Source organism: Ambystoma mexicanum, chromosome 11 (assembly GCF_040938575.1).
Source record: "Ambystoma mexicanum isolate Mex_15411 chromosome 11, UKY_AmexF1_1, whole genome shotgun sequence".
NCBI lineage: Eukaryota > Metazoa > Chordata > Amphibia > Caudata > Ambystomatidae > Ambystoma > Ambystoma mexicanum.
Window position 1 is genome coordinate 1,118,701,347 of NC_090934.1, and position 22,656 is coordinate 1,118,724,002.

The window sequence follows — 22,656 nt, forward strand, 5'->3', positions numbered from 1 at the left end:
AACTGGTCCGTAGGTGCCAAGCCGAATTGCTCTTGCATGGTCTCAAAGTTTAGGAGGTGACCCCCCTGGATCACATGTGCTAGTGTACTTATCCCTTTTGCTCCCCAGTGTTCAAAAGAGCCCATTTTCACTATTTCCGGGAGGTGCGCGTTCTGCCATATGGGTTGGGCTAGGGTGGTTTCCCTTTCCAGCCGACCAGTTTTTGTGCGTCCTGCCAAGCACGACGGATATGGTGCGTTATTTTTGGTAGCGTTGTGGGTTGGTTGTTGGTGGCATACAGGATCTGCAGTGGGGGTATTGGGGACATGGTCTCTATTTCAATACAGATGTGTGGTAGTGTGGGATCTGCGTGTACCCAATCTTTTACCACCCCGATCTGCATCGCTAGGTAATACGTACGTATGAAGGGTAGACCGATGCCTCCCTCCCATTCCGATCTCTGGAGCATGTTAAGGGCAATTCTAGGTTGTTCCCCCCCCCCCCATAGCAGTGTGCGGAGGTTCTTGTCAATAAGTGTGAACATTTCCCGGGAGACGATAAGCGGGCGTTTTGGAGAACATACAGGAGTCTGGGGAGGGTCATCATCTTGAATAGTGTGGCTCTACCTATTAGAGATAGGGGAAGTGATTACCAATGGGAGATATCCCTATTAAACCGCTCTATTACTGGCTGAAGGTTGAGTTGGAGGAACCCTTCTAGTGTCGGGTCGAGCCGTATGCCCAGATATTTATATTCCCTGATACAGACATGGTATGGGCAGGACTCAGGGATCGCAGACTCGCCGCCTTGGATCGGGAAGTAAATGGTTTTGGCCTCATTCACCTTTAGGCCCTCGAAGTTTTGGTACTCCTTAAGGATAAGAGGGACAGTAGGGCATGAGGTACTCGGGTTGCTAAAGGTATATAAGGAGGTCATCCGCGTAGAGCGAGAGTCGATCCTCCCCTCCCCCCGGCCAGGCGAATCCGGACCAATTATTGTTCGCTCTGAGTTCTATTGCTAGTGGTTCGATGGCAAGGAGGAAGAGGACAATGGGCACCCCTGCCTAGTGCCTCGGCCCAAAGGGAATGGTTTGGAGGACTATCGTTCACTATCACCGTGGCCTCTGGGGATGTGTAGAGGAGTTCGACCCATGATATGAATGTTTGGCCAAGGTTCATTCGAGCCATGTTTGCCCATAAAGCGTCCCACCCCACAGAATCAAATGCCTTCTCAAAGTCCACTGCCAGGATGGCCAGTGGGGCCGGTATTTCTTTGCCTCTGCTCAGCGCAAGTTGAATTCTGTGTAAGTTCATGCAGGTGGATTTATTGGGCATGAATCCACATTGATCTGGGTGGACGAGAGTCTCAATCACCTTCAATAGTCTATTAGCGAGTGTTCTGGCGAGGACCTTGGCTTCTCCGTTGATCAGCGAAATGGGACGGCAGGAGGCACATCCCTCCGGGGGTTTTCCGGGTTTATGTATGACAACTATGCACGCCTTCCTGAGGTCCGGGGGGAGTGCCCCTTGTTCTTTACTACGTAGGAACATACGGTGCATATGAATCGATAGTGTGCCACCGAGGCATTTCCAGGTCTCTGTGGGGAAGCCGTTGGGGCCCGGAGTTTTCCCGGTTTGGAGCTGTGCGAGCGCCTTTTGTATTTCAATCTCCGTGATTTCAGCATTCAGGAGGTCTGACTGGTGTTGTGAGAGTTTCGGGATCTCTATCCGGTCGAGATAGCAAGAAGGCTCGAGTGCAGGGCTTCCAGTGGGTGGAGTATAGAGTTTCTTGTAGAAGCAGCAAATGCTTCCACAATGTCAGAGTCTTCCGTCAGCAATGTTCCCTCCGGAGATTTGATAGCACGCACCGGTCCTCTGCTTTGCTCACGTTTCTCCAACCAGGCCAGGGTTTTATTTGCTTTATCACCTCGTTCATACATTTGGCTCCGGACTAGCTGATGGGCTGTTCGTGCATTGTCCAGAGCTATGTTGCTGAGGGCATCTTGTGCTGTGAACAGGGCCTCCTTTGCTTCTTGAGTGTTGTGTGCTAGGATTTGCCGTTCGCAATCCAGGACTTGTGTTTCTGCTTCCCTGATCTCTCGGGCGTGTCGTTTCCGGTGGGTGGAAACCGCCTCCTCGGGTCTTATATGCCTCCCAGATCGAGATCGGGCATTCCACTGAGCCTTCGTTTATTTCGAAGTATTCTGCAGTCTTTTTTTCAAGTTCTTCCGCGATTTCAGGGAGCCGCAAGTAGTATGTGTTCAAGCGCCATTTGCGGTCCGGGCGTTGGCAGGCATTCTTCATGGTTATAAGGAGTGGAGAGTGGTCCGAGATTCCCCTTGCTAGGAATTCAGCAGATAGAAGTCTGTGGTTTGTGCTACGGGGGATAAAGGCATAATCAATCCTTGAGAGTGATTTATGCATGTCGGAATAAAATGCACACCGGAAAAAAAGGAGAAGCTAGCCTCGTCACTATAGAGTGAGCACATGTGTCCGTTAGCCCCTGTGCTTCGGCGAACGTGGCAAGCGATTTCGGGGCAGGGCGGCTTCCAGGTCTCCTGTAAGATCTGTCGACTGTGACGTCCATCACTTCGTTGAAATCTCCTCCTATCACTCACAGGTTGGCCTCCTCTTTCAGGAGAAAGTTCCGTAGTTCAGTCAGCAGTTCTTTTGTGAGCGTGGAGGGGGCATAGATTGCGGCGAGGCCCCATTTCTCACCGCAGATGTCAGCAAGCAGTATCACATAGCGGCCCCGAGGATCGGTTCTGACTTTCCTGACCTGTAGGGGGACTCGTTTATGAACGAGTATCATCGTACCCCTGGCGCCTTTTGTGAATCCGGCGTGGTATGTATGCGGGTAATTGGATCTTTTGAAAAAGTTGGTCTTCGTGCCAATCAGATGTGTTTCATTTAGGAGAGGTATATCGGGTGAATACCGGTTGAGATACTGGAGCACCAATCGTCGTTTCACGCTGGAGCCGAGGCCGTTAACATTCGAGGACAGTAAGGATAGTGTGTTGGTGTTTACTTTATCTGCGTGGGTCTCTTAACGGGGCATCTGGAAGGATTGATGGTGGTCCTGTGTGTTTCCAAGGTGTGCAGAGGTATTCACCAGAGGGAGACGTCCGAGGTTGCCCCGTGGTGGTGTGGCTGATGACTGGGTAGCTCAGGTGACATTGGCCTCGCCCGTAGACAGTGTTTGGTTCTCTTGCCAGCATGTGTCAGTGTCATGCCTTCTTTTCCTGTGATTCTGATTGCTTACACCCTTAAAACTCCCCCCACCCCGTACTTCCCCCCCAACTGGGAGCACCTGTCGCCCAAACATTAAACTTATAACTTAGAAAACTTCCTCGGGATGACCCGGACTGGGGTAGCGCCCGCACGAGGAGCAGCAGCCGCTAGATGAACGTTCCCATGTTGCTGTACTGAAGGTTAGCCCCCATATTGCGGAGGCCTTATCCCTTTTCCGTGGGGCTGATGGCCAGGTGCTGTGTAGTGTCACCATCAGCATTGGTCGGAGATCGAAGGGGCGAGGGCCTCCCAGACCAGGGCTTCTGTGTAGGCAGGTCCGGCGGTACACGCCGTGCTATGGAGTCAGTCCCATGCATCTTTGGGGTTGTAGAATATATGGGTGGTGCCCTCGTAGTGGACTTTAAGCAGTGCCGGGAAGAACAGGGCATATTTGACTGATAGCGACTGGAGTTTCTTCTTGACTGAGTCAAACGACTGGCAGGCTTTTTGAGCATCCTTGGTGTAATCAGGGTAGAACCCGACCCTGTAGCCTTTGTATGTGATCGGGCCGGAGGCCCTTGCCATTTGTAGGATCGCATCGTGGTCGCGTTAATTCAGTAGACGTGAAAAGATTGTTCTAGGCGGTCCCGGGGTAGGTTGGCCGGTGGGCACCCTGTGTGCCTTTTCTATGGGGAAGAATTTGGATAGTTTTTTGGGAGCGAAGACATGAGTGAGCCAATCCTCAAGGAAAAGTTCAGCGCTGGGGCCTTCCTCCTTTTCCGGTATCCCAGGGATCCTAAGATTATTACGTCGCGCCCTCCCCTCACTGTCCTCAGCGCGATATTCCAGCTGGGTGACTTTTTGGGTGATTGCGGTGAGTTGTTGTTCCAGCCGGTGGACAGTGTCTTCTTTGGCTGACACCCTCTGCTCTGCTTCACCGATCCTAGCCGACAGGTTGCGTAGATCCTGGCGTATGAGGGACACCTCGGTGGATAGTCCTCCTATTTTGAGTTCCAATGATGTTCTCGAGTCCCCAATCGCTTTCATAAGGTTTGTCGGAGAGATTGGAGGGTCGTGGTGGTCTTCACTGGCCCCTTCCTCTTCTGGAGTCTAAGTCCCACGGCGGGGAGGAGCCCCCATTGTGTAGAGGTCCATCTTACTTTGAAGAGTTTGCCTTTTGGACTTTTCTTTTCCCATGTCGTGGTTGATCTGCCAGGTATGGCGGCAGGTCCGGGTATTTCACGGTGTCACCCCAGGAGGGTGAGTGTGGAATTGGGAGGGTCCTTGCGTAGGTCAGATGGCTATGTAGAAGCAGCACAAGGTGCCCGCCGTGTGTCCGTGACAGTAGAGCGTAGTCTGCACCGAAGACAGTAGAGCGTAGTGTCTATGGATATGGGCCTCTCCTCCACGGCAGCCAGATGTATGGGGAAGGTGCAGCGTAAGCGGGGGAGAACTCACCCCTGTGGTAGTGGTGCCCCTGTGGGGGTCGTTCTGCTGTGTGTCCCCCCCGAGTTGCGGTCGCTGCGTTGCAGTGGGGGAGAAGAAAGTCTGGGGGTTCACCGTGGACAGGGGGTGGCTCAGTTGGTTGTGAGGCGAGGTGCCTCCTGCCACTGCACCTCCAGCTCAGCTCGACTGCGCGTAAGCCTCGTGGGGAGGACCGCGCCACTATTCCGTGCACTGGTGTAGTGCTGACCAGTGCCTATGCCCGTCGCATGCAGTGGCCTTCGCGGGCTCCGTGGGCTTTGCTGCTAGCCTAGTTGTATAAGTGGGTGTGGGGGGAGATAGGGCGAGTCCCCCACCCCGCACACACGCGTACCTTGTTGTTGTTGGGTCCGTTTACAGCGTATCATCCACCAGCAGGGGAGCGCAGCACACGGCTCTCCTTGTCGTGCTGCGACTCGACCCCAGGCGTTGCAGTCTCGCTGACGGAGGAAGGGGATTTCCAGGGGGAAATCAGGCAATGTGGGCCCGGGCCGCGAGCCAATATGCAGATTGGCGTCCAAGTTCGTGCAGGGGGTATGGTGGAGTGTTTCACCCGCTGCCTTCCATCGTTTCAGGGCTCCACTTATCTGCTGCGCTGTGGGGGCAGAGAGGGGTGCCGTTATGGATAGCATCGGTTGTGGTTGCTTCAAGTCTCGCCCTCTGCAGAGTCCCCCGGGTCGAGCAGGTGAAGGGGACTGCAGTTGGTTATCCGTCGGCGAGGCGCCGCTGGGTCTTCTAGTCAGCCCGGCAGTGTGTCTCCAGTGCGTCTCCTCGCACTGGATCCCCCGCGTTCACCGTGCCACGGAGGGGAAGGGGTGGGCGGTCACTTCGCCCGTGCCACAATGGCCGCGGATTGCCCGCCTGCAGGTTTCAGGCTGGTTCTAGTGGCCCCCGATCCAATTCCTCTCGGGGATGCGGCGACGGCTTCTCTAATATGTCTGCATCCACTCGTGTGCCGCTGGGGTGAAGTTATTTAGCGAAAAGGGAATATATTTCAGTATAAGTGTAGCGGCTGCCGGGAGCCGATGTGATTAGCTCTGCATGCGTTGCGCCGAAACTTGCAATCTTGTGTCAGTGTCTACTTGTGGCACCATGCCTCCCTTACATATAGTAGAGCCAATCAATGTAGATCTCATTTACCAGTAAAAAAAGAGGCATCCTTCTTAGGATGTAGGGCATAATATACCATATCTGTAGAATATTCCAGTAATACTCTGTACCCCTTGCGTATGAGAGTATTAGTGACTAATGAATAAAAAGCTTAGCTATATATGTATCAAATGAATACAGTAAAAGACAATACAAATGATTATGGTATATGTAAGAACATGTTGTCATGGTTCAACTTCATTATTAAGGTTCACTGAAAGTGTTTTGCAAATCATATCTGAGCCTTGATGTCTACAACGTTATATATTTTAAGGCATGTTAGCTTCCATATTTTGACTCCAATGCCTATAAAAGCCATCAATAATCTAATCACCATTTGATCCCCATATATCAATTATTTGCATTATAATGAATTCACTATTTGTTCTCTCGCATAATCTCGTAAACTCGACATATATAACATATACAAATGTCATAAATACCATGCACCGATTCCAAGGGCAAGAAAAGGGCGACTCAATGTGTACTGAAAGTCAGATCGACAATAGGCAATACTAGAAGCAGACACAGCAGATTTATCATTTGAAGAAATCAATACAAATGTGTGTCCATGTTAAAAGCAACAACATGTGATCTGCTAAGGTGCATATCTAGAAAATTCTCATGAAAACAGATTATGCTGCAAAACTAAACTAAAACTCGTGATATTAGAGAAATAATTGGAATCCCTCAGAGTCACAATCAGGTTGGAACCCCCTCCTCCAGGAGGACAAGGAAGATCTGATGTTATTCCAAATGGCAAAAAGAGAGATGTGCATGTCATTTGAAAGTGAGGTTTGCAAGTGGAGGGGTGAAATGATATAATGAAGGGTTGGGGCATGTTCAGTAGTTCTGCAACAGATTGCTATCCACTGCCCACTTCAGTGCATGTTTCCTAGGACTACCGGAGGAGCCACCTGCAACGTTGCTCTGGTGCAGGATCTCCTGCTGTCTTCCTCTTTGTTACCAGATTCTGTTCCAATTGCTGGCTAATTCAGTGTGTTCATGTTCCTCGGTTACAACCCTTGCTGCCAATCCTTTTGAAATCATAAGTGACTTGAAAGGAATAAGATACTCATCTGTAACTCTAGTTTCCAGCATTGGTATCTTTCATGGATTCACATTTTACTAAATAGTCCCAGTCATCAGGCTGGGAATCCTCTGTGAAATTAAAGCAGTTTACCTTTACAGTTGGAAAAACTGCTTTTCACTTTAGTACTCTATTAGTTTCCTTTTGGGTCATAATGCCCAAAGCCAATTAGACAGGTCCCCTTAGCTCCACTCCTGGCAGCCCTCAACAGATTTGGCAGTGCACGTAATGTGGCAGAATGAGCAACAGAGAGCCAGAGAATCCATGAAAATCCATGAATCCATGAAAAAAGCCAATGCTGGAGAACAGGAGTTACAGATGAGTAACTTATTCCTTCTGCAGCATTGGATCTTTCATGGATTCACATGCTTATTGAAAACAATTATACAGCAGCACATATACACAACCAGGGGCTGAAGGCAAAGCTCTACAGAAGCAAATCACTCACCTCTGGAACACTCACCTCATGCAAACAGGTCGCAAAGAACTTCTTGGCCTACTATGGCCTCCTCCCCGGAATCCCTATTTATGTATTTATTTTATTGTTCACTTGTTAGGCGCTTATACAGGAAGTGAATACTGTTTCAAAGTGGCAACAGGGAGGGAACAAGGGAAAAAATAACACAATGCTATAAAAGAAATATAAAGTACAGCGGGGGAGAAACAAGGGACAAACCTACTATGCCTTGTGAGTATTCAGAACGTGCAAGTGCAGCAAGGATGAGGGCAGTGGGGGGGTAGGTGCTGTGAAGTCTGTGCTCGTGGGTGAGACACAGAAGAAGTGGCAGGTATGGAAAGTGCTATACAGCATGGGGCTGCATTGGGTGGCAGAGTGCGAGCCTCCAGGGTGCAGGGTGTGCAGCTGTAAGTGTTGGAGGCAGACAGAAGGTAGGTGATTGGGAGGGAAACACTCCCTCTGTCCTCATTCTCTTTGATCGCTCCTCTGCCTTTGACAAGCTTAATCACACCATCCTGATCTCACGGCTTCGTGACACCTTGGGAACCACAGGTCAGGCTCTGACTTGGCTAACCTCTTTTCTCTCCGACCGCCCATCCCAGGTCGAACTTGGTGCCTTTGTCTCGACTATCACACTCGCAACCTGTGGCGTTCTCCCGGGTTCTAACCTTTCCCCCTGTTTCTTCAACGTCTACATGGCTGCCCTGGCACGTGTGATTGCCCCTTCACCTCTAATTTCCAGTGTTATGCAGACGACACACAACTATCTTTCAGGCTACCCTCAGCAGCCTCCTCCTCAATCATACCTGACTGTATGTCCACTATTCAGTCATGGTGTGCTGCAAACGACCAGTGGCTCAATGCCAGTAAAACTGAGATTGTTCACATCGGGACACTTGCTCCTACTTTCCCCCTCTCACTCTGGCTGGCCTCCCTTGGCCCTGCGCCTGCCCCCACCTGTGAGGCCAAAAACCTTGGGGTCATCTTCAACTCCACTCTCTCCTTCTCCTCTCACATTTCTGACATTTCAAAAAAGTCCAACTTTCAACTACACCTCCTTAGAGGTATTCTAATGTTCTCACTTTCCCTCAGCGGCTCACTGTCTCCAGAGCCCTAGTTCTCTCCAGGCTGCACTACTGCAACAGCCTCTTCCTCAACCTCACTGCTCCCACACTTGCACGATCTGTATACAGCCCTGCCTCAAGATCGTCTGTCTGTTCTCCCTTGTCTTCACCTCTTAATGAGCACTTGGAAAAAACGCAGAATCGCTGGCAGGCCTATTTGCTGTATCTAAACTGTTAAATGTTTCATATTCACTTAATCTGCCTGTGCAGACCGTTATTGTCTCAGAAATTCAGGGGGCTCTGAGCGACTGTTGTTTTTTTCCCCGTGTTCCCTCCCTCCTTGAGCGCTTTGAAACACTTGCCTGAGCAGAGGCGCTACATAAATAAACATGACCATATCATACCAAATGGCCCTGAAGATGCATATGGGTCCCATAAACTAATCACAGCAACTGTAAGATTAGCAGGGCAGAGAAGAAGTGAAGGAGGAGGTAAAGAGAATAGTCTTGAGGAGCTTACGGAATTTGAGAAAGTTCTGATCAAGACGCAGTGGGAGACTGTTCCATAGGAGGGAGCCAGCCGAGGAAAGAGATCAACCTCCAGCCCTCTGTTTAGCAAAACGCTTTACACACAGAGAGTTGGTGCCAGAGGAACAGAGTGGTCTAGAGGGAGAGTGTTTAGCCTTGTGGATGATGCAGAGGGATCTGAATTTGATCCATGCAGCAACCGGGAGCCAATGAAGACTTTTTAGGGCAGGAGAGATGCGGTCCCTGGGCTTAAGGCCAAGTATAAGTCTCGCTGCCCTATTTTGGATAAGCTGGAGGGGTTGCAGAGAGGAAGAAGGTAGGTTCAGGAGGAGGCTATTGCAATAGTCAAGCCTAGAGAGAACCAGGGCTCAGGTAACATTGAGCTTCTGAAGGAAAGTGAGAAAAGGGAGAAACCCTTTGAGACGGAAGTGCTGAAAGTGGGACTTCTTTGCAATGTCCTGAGTGTGGGGGAGGAAGGAGAGAGAGGAGTCGAAGATGACTCCAAGGTTTCTGGCTTCAGAAGAGGAAGAAGGGGAAGAGCCCATGGAGGCAAGCCAGAGAGAAGGTAAGAGAAGGTGAGAGCAGGAGTCTCAAAGGAAAGGATCTCAGTTTTGCCGGCATTGAGGCAGAGATCTTTGGAAGTGCACCAGATCTTTGGAAGTGCACCAGGACTAGATGGCAGATAGGCAGTCAGGGATGATGGAAGGTGCAAGAGGGTCAAAAGGAAGTTTGAAAAAGAGTTGGGTGTCGTCTGCGTAGCACTGGAAGTTGGGGGAGAAGAAGGAGATGAGGAGTGCCAGCTGATCACGGTAGATGTTAAAGAGCCAAGGGGAGAGGATAGAACCATGGGGGACACCACAGGTGTGAAGTAAGTAGGAGAGGAGCAGGTGCCCAGGATGACTTGAGAGGAATGGTCGGTTAGGAAGGTGGTCAGCCAGTCCATTGCCCGCTCCGAGATACCAAGGGTGTCATGGAGCCTTTGTGTGAGGATGGAGTGGTCGAAGTGTCAAATGCAGATGAGAGATCAAGAAGGATGTGTACAGCTGGAGGATTGGAATCCAGGGATGCGAGCAGTTCTTCATGGGTGTTCAGTAGAGCAGTTTCCATGCCTCTGGATGCTCGAAATCCAGATTGATGGTCATGAAGACCACAAACGAGTTCAGTGTTTGAGCTGAATTGGGGCAGGGCCAGTTTCTCCAGCAGTTTCCCCAGGAAGGGGGTGATGGAGATAGGGTGGTAGTTGGCTGGACAGGTGGGGGTCTGCTCAGGTTTTTTTAAGGTGGGGTGCATAAGGCACTGCTTGAGGGTGGAGGGGAAAGGACCAGTTGCAAAGGAGTGGTTGCAGAGATCAGAGAGTGCAGGGGCAAGAGAGCCAATGTTGTCCTTGATGTTTCTGGATGAGCAAGGTGAGACCTGTTTGGAAGAGACCTTCATGGAGCAGACAACTCTAGTTTCTTGATCAGGTGTGACAAAGGCGAAGGAGGAGGCTGAGTGGCCAAGGGGATGACAGGAGTTCGGAGAGTGAGTAACCAGCTTGTTTAGGATGTCTGGAGTTTTAGTGGTGAAGTGAGAGGCGAGTGTACGTATGGACAGACATCCACGTGGGTGCCCTGCAGATGTCGAGCAGGAGAACACCAGACAGGAAGACAGTAGTAGAAGCCACGGCTCTCGTTGAATTTGCTCTTGGTCTTCCTGGCAGAGGCCTGTTCGGCAGATGATGGCAGTGTGAAATGCACGCCAACACCCATCTTGAAATGGAAGACTTTATAAAAGCCTTGCCCTTACCAACTGGACCGAAGGCAACAAACAACTGTGATGACTCGCGAAAATCTTTAATGCGAGCTAAATAAAACTTGAGAGCTTGCGCGACATGGAGGGAGTCCAAGTTTCGCTCTGCTGAGGGCAAAGGAAAGCCAAAGAACACAGGCAGTATTAGCGGCTCATTCAGGTGGAAGGACTGGTAAAAACTCAAGTAGGGAGGGTTGCAGGATAAAGCTTGCTGCTCACCTACCCATCTTACTGAAGTGATGGCCAATAGAAATGCTGTCTTCCAGGAGCAGAACTTCAACAGACCTCTGTGAAGAGGCTCAAACGGAGAGCCCATTATTTTAGAGAGGACTACATTGAGTTCCTAAACTGGAACAGGGGCTCAAACAAGGGGGAACACACGGCACAGTCCCATGAGGAATTCCTTTACAAACCTCTGCAATCAGAGGGAAGGTTGGCTTGAGGTACGCGTGTAGCGGGAAATGGCTGCTAAATGCACCTTAACAGATGAGTGTTTCTAACTGGCTTTTAAGGACAGGAGGTATGTTAAGATTTGAGCAGCTTGAATGCATAACGAGTCCAGCTGTTGAGTTTCACACCATATGGTAAAACAGCTTTTTCTTGAGGTAAGAGGTGGTGTTTACGGTTTAAGTGCTGTTACGAAGGCAGGGATATTGGTGTAAATGTTGCTATTGGGTTAGGGAGTTGCAGTGATGAGGGGCCAGTAGGTAGGAGCAGCAAAATCGAGAAGCACCTGCTGAGGAAGGACTAGAAAGGTTGAGTATTGCTGTAGCAGAAGGCACATGTTGGGAAGTAGCAAGAGATAAGAAACGGCAGGCTGGGGAGGATAGTGATCCCATGGATAGATTTAAATGCTGGAAAAAGAAACTTGGAGAGGGATCATTTGTGTATGGTGACCCAGCCAGCATGCATATGGTGAAGAAATGTGGGAGAGGAGAGCAGAACATTGTAGAGAACATAAGTAGTGAATCGGAGGATTATGTCAAAGGGTGCAATGGAATAGACTGGGAGGGCCAGTAGTATGCTGACAGAGTAGTTAGGATGGCTGAGCACAAGAGATGAAATTACAGATTTGGTGTTGAGTGATAGTTAAGTAAAGAGCAGATATTTCTAATGTTTAGGAGGTTGAATCTGGCTGTGTTGGCAATTGATGTAATGAATTGTTTAAGCATAAGCTCACTGTCAAATAGCACTCCAGGGTTGAAAGCCTTGAGGGTGAGGAGAGGAAGAGGAGACAAACCTAGTTGAGGGGAGACAAATTGTGAGCAGGAAGATAGATGAACTCTGATTTAGGAGAGATAAGCATGAACAGCAAAATGGATGTCAGAGACATAGACTTTGCTAGAGAGTTTGGGGGGTATAGGAGGCAGGGAAAATTAACAAGATTAATGTATCACCAGCAAAGAGATGATTGCAGAAAGCAAAGGAAAAGATGATATAATTAATAGGAGGTGAAGAGGGGGAGAGGGCAAAGGGCGGAACCCGAGAGACTCCCAAAGGAAGGTGGTGTGAGGTGACAGTAAAGAGTGTTTGCAAGAGATGGAAAAGCATCAGCCTCAAAAGTAGTAGGCATTCCAGGAGAGAATACGTGTCTAGTGTCTTGGAAGTCTGGATTGCAAGGGGGCACAGAGGAGATAGGGGTGATCCACAATGTTGAAAGATACTGATAAGAGAATGAGGATCGAGGGAGGGTTTGGTGTGGTTAGCAGTGATGAGGAACTTTGAGACATGTCAAGATAGTGGGTGATCCTATTGAAAACCACCCAAAATACAAAAGCGTGTGATCCCTGGAGTACTCTGAAAGTGGGAATCGCTGCGCACCCAAAAAACATGTGCAATGCTGAGAAGCTACCATGATGCCAAGCAGACTTCACAGAAGCCACAACTCATGGATTGGGGTCAAACAGGTTTTGTGTGGCTATATATGATGTTGGGCAACAGAAAAGGAAGTCAGAATGGAAATCAAAGTCACTCACAGACTTGAAGTACAGCTTTGCTCCGACAAATGTTGTCCTGGTCAGGGTTGTTTTTTCCTTATAGGCCACAGGTAGTAGGGTACTGCTTCATGGGTGCTGCAGGTGTTCACGCTGAAGCTGCAGGCTCTGTTTCAGCAAATAACACAGCATCTCCCAGAGGTGAGCAGACCAGTAGGGTCACTAGATGCAGGGTGGGGTTTTGACTTGTGCCCCTGTATCAGGGTGCTCACCCTACTACCCAAGTCCAACCTACTCCCTACTCGCCAAGTTGATGCTCACTCGTGCCCTGTCACTGCGTCTAACCACAAACTCTTGATCTGGCTGTTGTCTAACCTCCTCAATATTCTGCGACATGCTTGTTGCTTCTTCTCCTCTCAGAAAACTGGTAGACTGGTGTTGTCTTCCTCTGTGGCTTTTGCTGTCCCTGAAGCTGCCAGGGACCTTCCACCATCCTTGTTTCCCCATTGTTCTCCCCCCTTCAACTACTGTTCCTTTCTCCTTGCCCGTTCGCCACCATTCTCTCTTCAGACATTGTATCTACTTCTACCCCTTCTACTCTTTCCCCAATCTATATGCCTTCAACTCTTTCTGCACCTCCACCTACAACTATCCACCTCTAAAGCCTCCCACCCCCCGGCCTGGTACTCAGGAAGCATGATAGGCCACTTCAGGGATTGGTGTGTAAGCATGGGGCCAACTACTTCAGGTGTGTAGGACCGACTTTTCCCAGATGGACAGGGCACCGCTGACCAAGCCTATATCAGGACAATCCACTTTCTTGCTTCCTAGATTCCAGGCCATGCATGCACTGGCACAAAATTCAGGCGTAGAGAGCACCGTGGTCAGGGCTTCACTCTGACCCTTGTTGGCTAAAACGTTGCTACTGTATGTATTGAGCAGCTTTGAGGCTATACGTTCTGGTGCAAGATTTTCATAGTCTGATAAATGACAACAGCACTGCATGTTCATATGGAAAGGACCTGTGGGATTAACATGTACATTTCTAATGGTCCATCTTAAAAGGATTGTGGGACTAAAGTGACATTTTCCTACCAGAACATCCCATTACTGTGGCCGAGAACAGGGGATCATCTAGATACCGGCCCCACCCCACACATCACACAGTGGGTCATGGGGCCATGTGAGAGGCAATGCACCAAGAGACTTCGAATGTGAAAGCGACACCAACAATTTATGCCAACCATCTGAAAGCAGCGAAAGGTTGCTGCAAAGTACCGTAGATACTTATTTCCTAGCAATGATTATGAATGATAACGGTCTGACCCTTTGAAAATCAAATAAAACAGAAGAGCAGCTTACAGAAAAGTTATCTGGTGCCCTCGATTTGACCTTGTTTTCATGGTAATAATGGAAAAGCAAAACTTTCCCAGACCACTTCTAAGTTCTGCTTGATGATTCTAGGACTGCTTAAAAAACAAAGAAACAGTGAAAAAAGACAGCCTAGTTTAAGACAAACCACGAGTGCAGAACCTATGTACCTCATGTGGGCGTACAGGCTCCTGCAGGGCTCCAACCCTAAGCCCTAAAACTTTCCTGAGGGTTTGAGGTTGTTGACCTTCGCCAACCAAGCAGTTGAGTTGACACCTACGTTTTAGATAAGAGAACATTTTTTTTAATGAATATACAAAATGTATAAAAATATTATTGAAAACTAACCATACTTTTCATGATAGAACAGTACTAAACTGATCTATAAAAACCATACTACAAGAGCAGGGGGAAATAATACTTGCATTCATTATAGCGGACATATTAATCCAGGAAATAATTATAGTATTAACAAACAATTCCGGTACCTGTTTCTCCAAAATACGAGCAATCTCTCCCAGAGTACGATCCAAAGCAGATACTTTGTTATTTGCCAAGGAACTGCTGTCCTGTGTCAAGATCTGTTTCAAGAGCTCCTTTGATAGTCGCTGCAACCTACAATGTTACAGGAGATATAAAAACAAATCATATATTAACGCTACATATAATATCAGCCAAATAAGCAGAAGGCTGGTCATTCATCTAGGTCACCTATTTACTGCAGCTGACTTTACTGAGGCCCTAGGGCAGCCAAATCATTTACGGCATGCTGAGTGAGTAAACCACAAGCTAACCTAAAATGTTAACACGAGGTGGTGGATATCTAAAGCTAGAATACGGTACCTGCCAAGCAGTTTATGTTCTTCTCATGAGATGTTGTTTTGACATCTACTTTCAGAACATAACCTTCTGCAAACAGGACCCCAAACCGTGTTGTGTGAGCAGACAAAGCAAAGATGGTATTGCACGTGCAGCAGTCCCCTGCATCACAGTATTGGTACAGACCACATCTTCGTTTCTAACCTTTCCATAGAAAAATTGGATGGAGTGTTCTGGAGTCTATGAGCATCGGGCCGGCGGATTAATCGATACAAAAAATGCACTTTATTATGTAAGCTTTAATTACCACCAGTGATAGAAGTGTATCAAAACAATAGTGGAACTGTGACTCCAGTGGGGGACAGAGTAGGAAGGAAAGGAGCAACATGCAACATATTTTTCAAGGGTTGCTGTCATGCTGGTTGACAGCTAATTGAATATTTGAAATAGATTTCAGTTTAGCTGTAACGGATATCCAGTGGTTAAATGGAGAAGTGTGCTTTAACTTCATAAAGAACAGTTCCAGAATGGGGAAAATGGTTTCAAAAAGTAGAAGAACTGTTAAGAGTAAAAAATAAAAGTAGTGGAACACCCCTCCCGTTCCGCTCACTTCGACCACCAGGTTACCAATGTATTTTTACAGTTGGAATCAAAGAGCAAGCAGTGCCCCTCTAGACATGTGGTTAAGGTATAGTCTTAAGAGAAAAACAGTGCTTCAAAATAGCTGGGCTAAAAATCATGGTGAACACTGGCAGTCTCATGGTGGGGTAGGGTGACATCAGACAAAATGATCACCATGCTGTGCATGCTAATTTTATTTTAAACGTTACCATTACTGGTCCCAATGGGGGCTCTTCGTGTGGACAGCATGAATTTGATCTGGCATTGGAAACCCCCGAGATAAGTAAGTACAACTATATCTGGGCATACAGCCTGCATTCGCCAGTAGCCAGTGCCTAGTGATAATTGACTCTTGGGGAATGAAAAAAAGTGTGCTATGTGTCAGGGAAGCCAACTTTAAAATTTCCGTGGGTTGGTCAGATTTTAGGTACATTCCATTTAAAGTATATCAACATTTAGGCAGTTTGCATTTCCCAGGGGGTTCCCAGGCCCCGGAGCACCCACGTTCTTGGCGCCCCTCCTATGTGGATGTGTACAACTAAGATAGTGAGTGACTTTTTATGGCTGGCTATTAGCTTGCAAGTTCACATTTTTACCCCTCACTATGTATCATCCATGGACATCAAATATCTGCATGCTTCCTAGTTTTATAATTTTTGTGACTGAATGGCTGAATCCCTCTGGACAAGACTTTGGAATCTACTGGAAGACAAAATTGCTCATTACGAAATGAGGCACATCCTTTGGATTCTGTAAAGGGACAGATCCTTGGATGTCAATGAGCTCCTCTTCATGAGATCTACTATGAAAACTTGGGACAACTTAATCTGGGCCATGTACTCCAATGCATGCCAAACCCTGCTTTTCCCCTATGTATAAGAGTACAACGTTTGAGAAATGACATTGGGGTGAGGGTGGGGGATGGGGGCGGGGGTGCAAATTCATTTCACATACGTTTTAGTATGGGGAAATTAATTAAATCCTTCTCAACATGAGAAATGCAGTTTAATCGATCCAAGAAGGACAGTATGCTATACCTGCAAATCAAGGTGGGGTATATGGGAATAGAAACACCTGATTTTCAAAAGTTGACATTTATCAACAGGTCTCGGGGGGGGGATAGCTCAGGGGCAACGTGCTTGCCTTGGAAGCAAGACGACACAGAGCACCACAGGTTCGATCCCCGGGTCCGTGCTTAGAAACCTCTGGGTATTAAGAGCATTATAAATAACCTATCATATCATATCATATAACAGCTGTATATGACTCAGTTTAGTCTGAAAAATGAATAAAACTACTTGGATCAAAAGAGCAAGGATAAACCGATCTTAAGCGACAGAGTACCAAAGCAGAAGAGCTGCATAATGGAAAGATAATAAAAAAAGACGACAGTTGAGAAATCGTCTTTAGAGGCCTATATAAATGACAGTGCAAAGTGATTGTCTTGTGTTGCATAGAATCAGGACATTGCTCTTTACCAGCTTGTAAGAGGCCAAAAGACCAAATTATCAGCCTTTACAAAGTACTGTAGAACCCTGTGTACGCAGCCAAACCCGTAACTAACGCTATTTGCAGCTCAGTATAACATTCAGGTTCAAAGGGATTGCTCCATATTGGAACAACCTCTTCGCACGCTGTGCACCTTGAGCTTGGAGTGCAATCGTTTTTTTAAAATAAGTAAATAGCCATGATGGCAAATAGCCTGGAATGTGGTCTTGTATCACGCGAAACAGCCCACCACCAGAGTTTTCTGATTGGCTCACAGACCTCAGCAGATATATGGAGCCTTAGGATAGTGACTGCAATGTTGACTCTGAGAAAATTCCAGGGGTAGGCGAGGTGACATGCGGATCCCTCCCAAACATTAAAAAATCGCTGTCCACCACATAGATGCAACCGTTGCTGCCTGTGGGGTAAATGTATTGCTTCTCTTTTGTGGCGCACTAAAATGCTATCTAGCCTGCCATTTTGTACCAAAGACCTTGAAAAATGTCAGTAAGCTACATTAGTGACAGATGCTTCATAGTATGAGGGATCAGAAATGTGAGGCAGACAACTTTGTGAAGGTTTTCAAAAGATGCCATTTTACGAAATCAAAAGGTTAGATGAACGCCTCACTATTCCATTCCTGACGAGGATTTTCCTGCCTAAAATAAACTAAAGGAAAAACTCTAACAAAAGGCTTCTGTCCCTCACACTTGTACATACACCAACCTCCAAGGTAATATATGTCAATTCAAAAGCAACAGATATAACAGTTAAGTTCATATCATGATAACTGTGTCTCCCTATAATCTGGGTGAATTCCCCTTCCCCAGATTCAAGCAGGATTTTGTTCAACAGTTTCAAAAGGATAATGAAATCCCATCTCATGACAAAAGTTCTACTTCAGTTCTCTTTTTGTGCCAACTTGGTAACACAAAGTTCCAACTTGAGGTCAACCAACAGTTCACAAGTGTTCAACAAAGATTTCCTATTTTCACTAGCGGCAAAGAACTTGAAACAACCTTTTGTATCCGCAAAGAATATTTTCCTATTTCAGTAGTTTCAACAAAAAGGTCTTTGTCAGGATATTTCTGCACCAGTTCGCAAAACCACTTATTAAATACTTCTGCTTCAGTGATATTAATTTGTCAGGATGATTCTGCATTAATTAAACTCTTTAGTGGTTTTCAAATTCTTCTTCAAGATGTTTAACCACGCCACAGTACTTCAATGGCTTTCACCTGTTCCACTCACCTGCCAGGCCTACTACTACAACGTTCTCTGCTCTGGTATATTCTCCTGCCAGAACAGAACAAAATGCTACACAGTTGTCTGACCCGGTGTACTGTCCTGCCAGGCCAGAATAAACTATTAACTGTAAGTACTTCTGTTGTAAGGGTTAGCTTCAAACAGGTTAACAATGTCTTTTGCTCCACAACATCAATTTTAAGAATTATTTCTGGGAGAACAGGAACCACACTGGCGCTGTTTGTTACACATTTGTGACTTGCCACACTCAATAAAGGTTATGTGCCATTCCTTCTGAATACCTTCTATCAGACGGGCAGCCCTCCTGCCACTCTTGTTTCTCCCCTACCGCACTAACCAAATGATGATAATGATTCTGTCTCACTTTCACACTTCTTTGGCTTTGGCAATGTGGGTTTAAACCCTTTTCCTCTTATAGCATCCTTTACATATGGGCAATAGTCTTTACAAACCCTGAAATTCTCCATTTTTACTTCTTTTGACTTGGACAATTCTGGTTCATTATACATTGCCTTTGTAGGTTTCTCTTTTGGCTTTGGCAATAGTAGTTTGTATTGTCTTCTTGGGTTATTGCCCACTCTGGTTGTTGGCTTTTAATATGACCCACAGTATTATAATCACACCCTTCTGGTCTGATAATTAGGTTCTTGTTCTGCCATCTGCTCCTTTTTAAATTAGCTTGGTTTGCAACCGAAGAATTAGCCTGTTTTACAGTAGTTTTTTTTTTTTTAAATGTTCCTTTTTGTCATGATGCCTACCCCCGGAGCACCAGACCAGGCCCAGCACCCCCGGGAGCAGGCATCACGCCCCCGGGTAAAAGCCCAGCGGCCCTTTATAGGGGCTCTTTGGACTCTGTCTTGGCGCCGTTGGCGCCAGGCTCATGTTGGGCATCAGTCCTGGTGCCATAGGCGCCAGGCTCATAAGGGGAAGTGTTTGGTGCACTTACCTGAAGCAGACCATGCTGCACACTCACCTGATGCAGACCATGCTGCATGAAGAACCAAGCCAAATGAGGCTTAGGAGGGACTATTTTTCTGAAGGAACTATTTTGTTACTTGGGTGGGGCTGTGGAAGAATACTCACCTGGAACTTCTTCCAAAGCTATTTAAGCCACGCCCGGACAGCCACACGTGCTTCGCGCTGTTCTGCATCCCAGCAGCTGAACGCTCACCGTGTCTGCTCCTGCACCTGGACTCCAGCCACGCCCGCCTCGAACCTGGAACACCTGTAAGGGAATAAGAGAAGAAAAAGGTGAAAACCAAGAACTTATTCAACCTTCTTACCTGCATCCGGAATCTTCACGCCAGCATTCCTGTAGGAAGACTTCCATTTAAAAGCACCGCGTTGCTCGCTGCAGCGCCGCGCTTCACTCACCTGTTCCCGAGACGCCGCCCGGCTCCATCACGGCTCTCAGCACCGGTCGCCACATCTCTGCACCTAGGGAAGAGAAGAGGAGACAAAAGGTGAGCAAGGGAACACAAGAGGAAAGCCGAATTTTCAGCCATATTACTTACCGGCTTTTCTTGGTGAACCATTCAACATCTCGGGTCGGCGCCGCATCTTTGGCAGGTACCGCACCCCGGCCCCTATGGGGAAAGGACAAAAGACATTACTGGGGAATTATAAAGACATTTAGAGGGGTCGCCCTCATCACTAACTCACCTGATTTTACCACCGGCAATTTAACCCCTCAACGCATCGCCTTTGTTCTGCACCTCAAATAAAGGACAGAAAAAACAACATAAAAGGAGGCTCACACTTGAACTTTTGCATCTCATACTTACGGCGTATCGCTCAGAAAAGTCAAGTGGATGTGCCAGCGCCATTCTGAAAACCAGTGAAGTAACTGGACGAACGCGCACTCCTACACCAGAAGCAGGATGGAGAGTTCATCCTTCCAAACCATAAGGTGTGCTTAAACCGGGGGTTTTGGAGGAATCAGAGAAGAACGAAGGGGGAAAGGGGGGAGCAAGCACACTATTCAGCAGACAGTTAATCCCCTTTCTCATCTGCAGAAGGATATTCCTACCGGCCAGACAAGCAAGATTTGGGGGCCCTGTTCAATCGGTGGTCCGAATTCTGCGCATCACGCTTGAAGAGGCCACAGCAACCCAGACCAGACCAGGGCCTCCGTGGGAGCCAGGTGAGCGTTACACTTTTCTTCAACTGTACTTTGTTTATATTATTGTGAGGTTAAGACTCCTGGACTTGGCCAGTGGGCAGTTACAGAGCCCTCCATAGTCCGAATCTGACAGTGAATTCACTGGGTCTGATGTGCGTGTACATTCACCTCACTGCCTCCAGGTCCTCTGCTTCTGTTTGTGTGGCCAGGGAACCTTCCCTCGCGGCTACCCGCGGCCTGCGTCTGTCAACAGCAGAGTTCCCCTGGCTCCGATAGCTCTCCGGTGCTTGCCTGCCACCAGCACTTGTCAGACAATGGGGAAAACTGTTAAATGGTGCTTTTTCTGGTGCATGGCCTCTGCAGCTACGATCCTCAGGGGAAAGCCATCCCTCCCAACGCTTCCTGCTGCGCAAACTCTGCAGTCCAGGTCATGAGCGTAGGAGACCCACTCAGGGCCAGCATCGGTCTTACACACCTTGGTGGCATCTCGGCTCTCATCTAACTTCTGCTGCCTTGTGGAGGTAGCAAAACCACCCCACCCTCTTCTACTGTTCTTCTTAATGGCTTTCACCTGATGGGGCGTTTTATGCCTCACAGTCTCCTTCAGGTGTAGATCACTATCCCCAATAGGCTGTGACTTGCAGTCTTGTGCCTCTGCAGTTCTGTACTTCATCCCAGTACTTTGGGAATTGTGGGACTTGAAGTCCACAATGGCAAAATTAGCTTGTCTAACAGTTTAAATTTTAAAATAGGCCATTAGAAGGTTGGGGAAAGTTATAAAAGGGGGTTTCCCATTCTTCCTGACCTGTCCTCCCCCCCATTTGGTCCTTCCACAGAACACCATCCCCAGGGTCAGGATCAGAAAGCATCTGCCTTTCCCTTTCCCTGGAATAATGAATCCTACGGATCCCTCACTAAAATCCTGCCTAAAATCTCCTCCCAGATGGCATGGGAAAGGCAAACTCTTCCTGATCCTGACCTTGGGGGTGGTGTTCTGTGTTCACCCCGGAGTATTAAAAGGCTCAGGGAAATGAGAGGAACCAGTGGGGCGAGACACAGTATATGCCTTCCTCTAAGCAAAAGATATCACACCTACTAAAATATATTGTCACAATGATCTAACGGGTTCACCTGTTGAACACCTTAATGTGGGTGAAATCAGCCAGAACTCCTGTGGTATAAAATTGAATAAAACCCCTTCTCAAACCCACAGAGCTAGAAACATATCCTACTTCAAAGGGGCTAATGGAAGGAAGTTTGTGAATAATAACCGCCAAAAGCCTAAAATGCATTATTCCTCTTTCCAAACAAGACTAGTGAATGATTTGTATGATACTCCTTCAATGAATGTTGCAGAGAGCAAATCATTAAAGCAGAAAAAGTTAGAAAAACGAACTTTGTCGATAGGGACTTCAAGTCCCATAATACCCTCAGTACTGGGACAAGCAAGAGGGAGGCAGAGGAACACTGCTGTGGGAGCGGTCAGCTAATTAGTGTAGATGACTTACACCTGAGGGAGACAGAGGTGCAGGCAAAAAGAGAAAAGCAGCTGAAGAGGCGGAAGCAGCGCAGGCCATGTATGCAGCTGACAGGGAAGCTGGAGGCGAGAGAAGGCACCGGGACCACTTTAACGCCTGAAGCGGTGGCGGGTCCTGAGTGGTCTTTGCCTCTAGTTCTCCCTGTTGCAGAGGTCAAAAAGCAGGAAGTGTAAGAAAAGGATGCTTGCCCGGTGAAGACTCGTTGTGCAGAGGAAGCGCAGCAGGAAGCAGAAGTAGCAAGGGAAGTGTGCCCTCTTTAGAGGTTCCAGGTGGCTGGGTTACACCTGACCCTCTCCGGAGCAGAGGAAGCTCCATTCCTCAGTGGCAGGAGCGGAGGAGGCAGACCACTCAGGGTCAAAAAAGATTTTTTTTTTCTTATAGGTGAAACACCTCAAATGGGGATATCGACCTTCCTGTTATATTCACATTACAATATCACACAAAACAGAGACAGGTATATGATCATTGTCAAATTTATTTTCTGAATAACTATTATTGTCATGATCTCTGCTTCCAAAAGGTCAGGGTTTTCCCAACTCCCTTGGAAGCAGATCCATAACCCAGGTTCCGAGTGCCAACCAGTCCCAATTGGGACCTTTTGGACCCAGTCCTGGCGCCAGTGGCACCAGGCTCATAAACATGCCCAGTCCCAGCGCTGGAAGCGCCGGGCTCATAATGCTTGGGTGGACTTACCTTCAGCAGACCATGCTGCTTACTTGCCTGCCAGTTGA

The 22,656-nt window shown here is 47.8% G+C and overlaps 1 protein-coding gene across 5 annotated transcripts in view; it reads right to left on the reverse strand.

The window, feature by feature from the left end:
* Positions 1 to 22,656, reverse strand: part of SCAPER (S-phase cyclin A associated protein in the ER) — a 4,210,252-nt gene that overhangs the window by 1,353,805 nt on the left and 2,833,791 nt on the right. For all 5 annotated transcript variants that reach the window (XM_069624455.1, XM_069624453.1, XM_069624454.1 and 2 more), the window contains one exon: positions 14,560 to 14,686. In XM_069624455.1, coding sequence (XP_069480556.1) covers positions 14,560 to 14,686 — 127 coding nt within the window. The remainder of the gene's footprint in view (positions 1 to 14,559; positions 14,687 to 22,656) is intronic.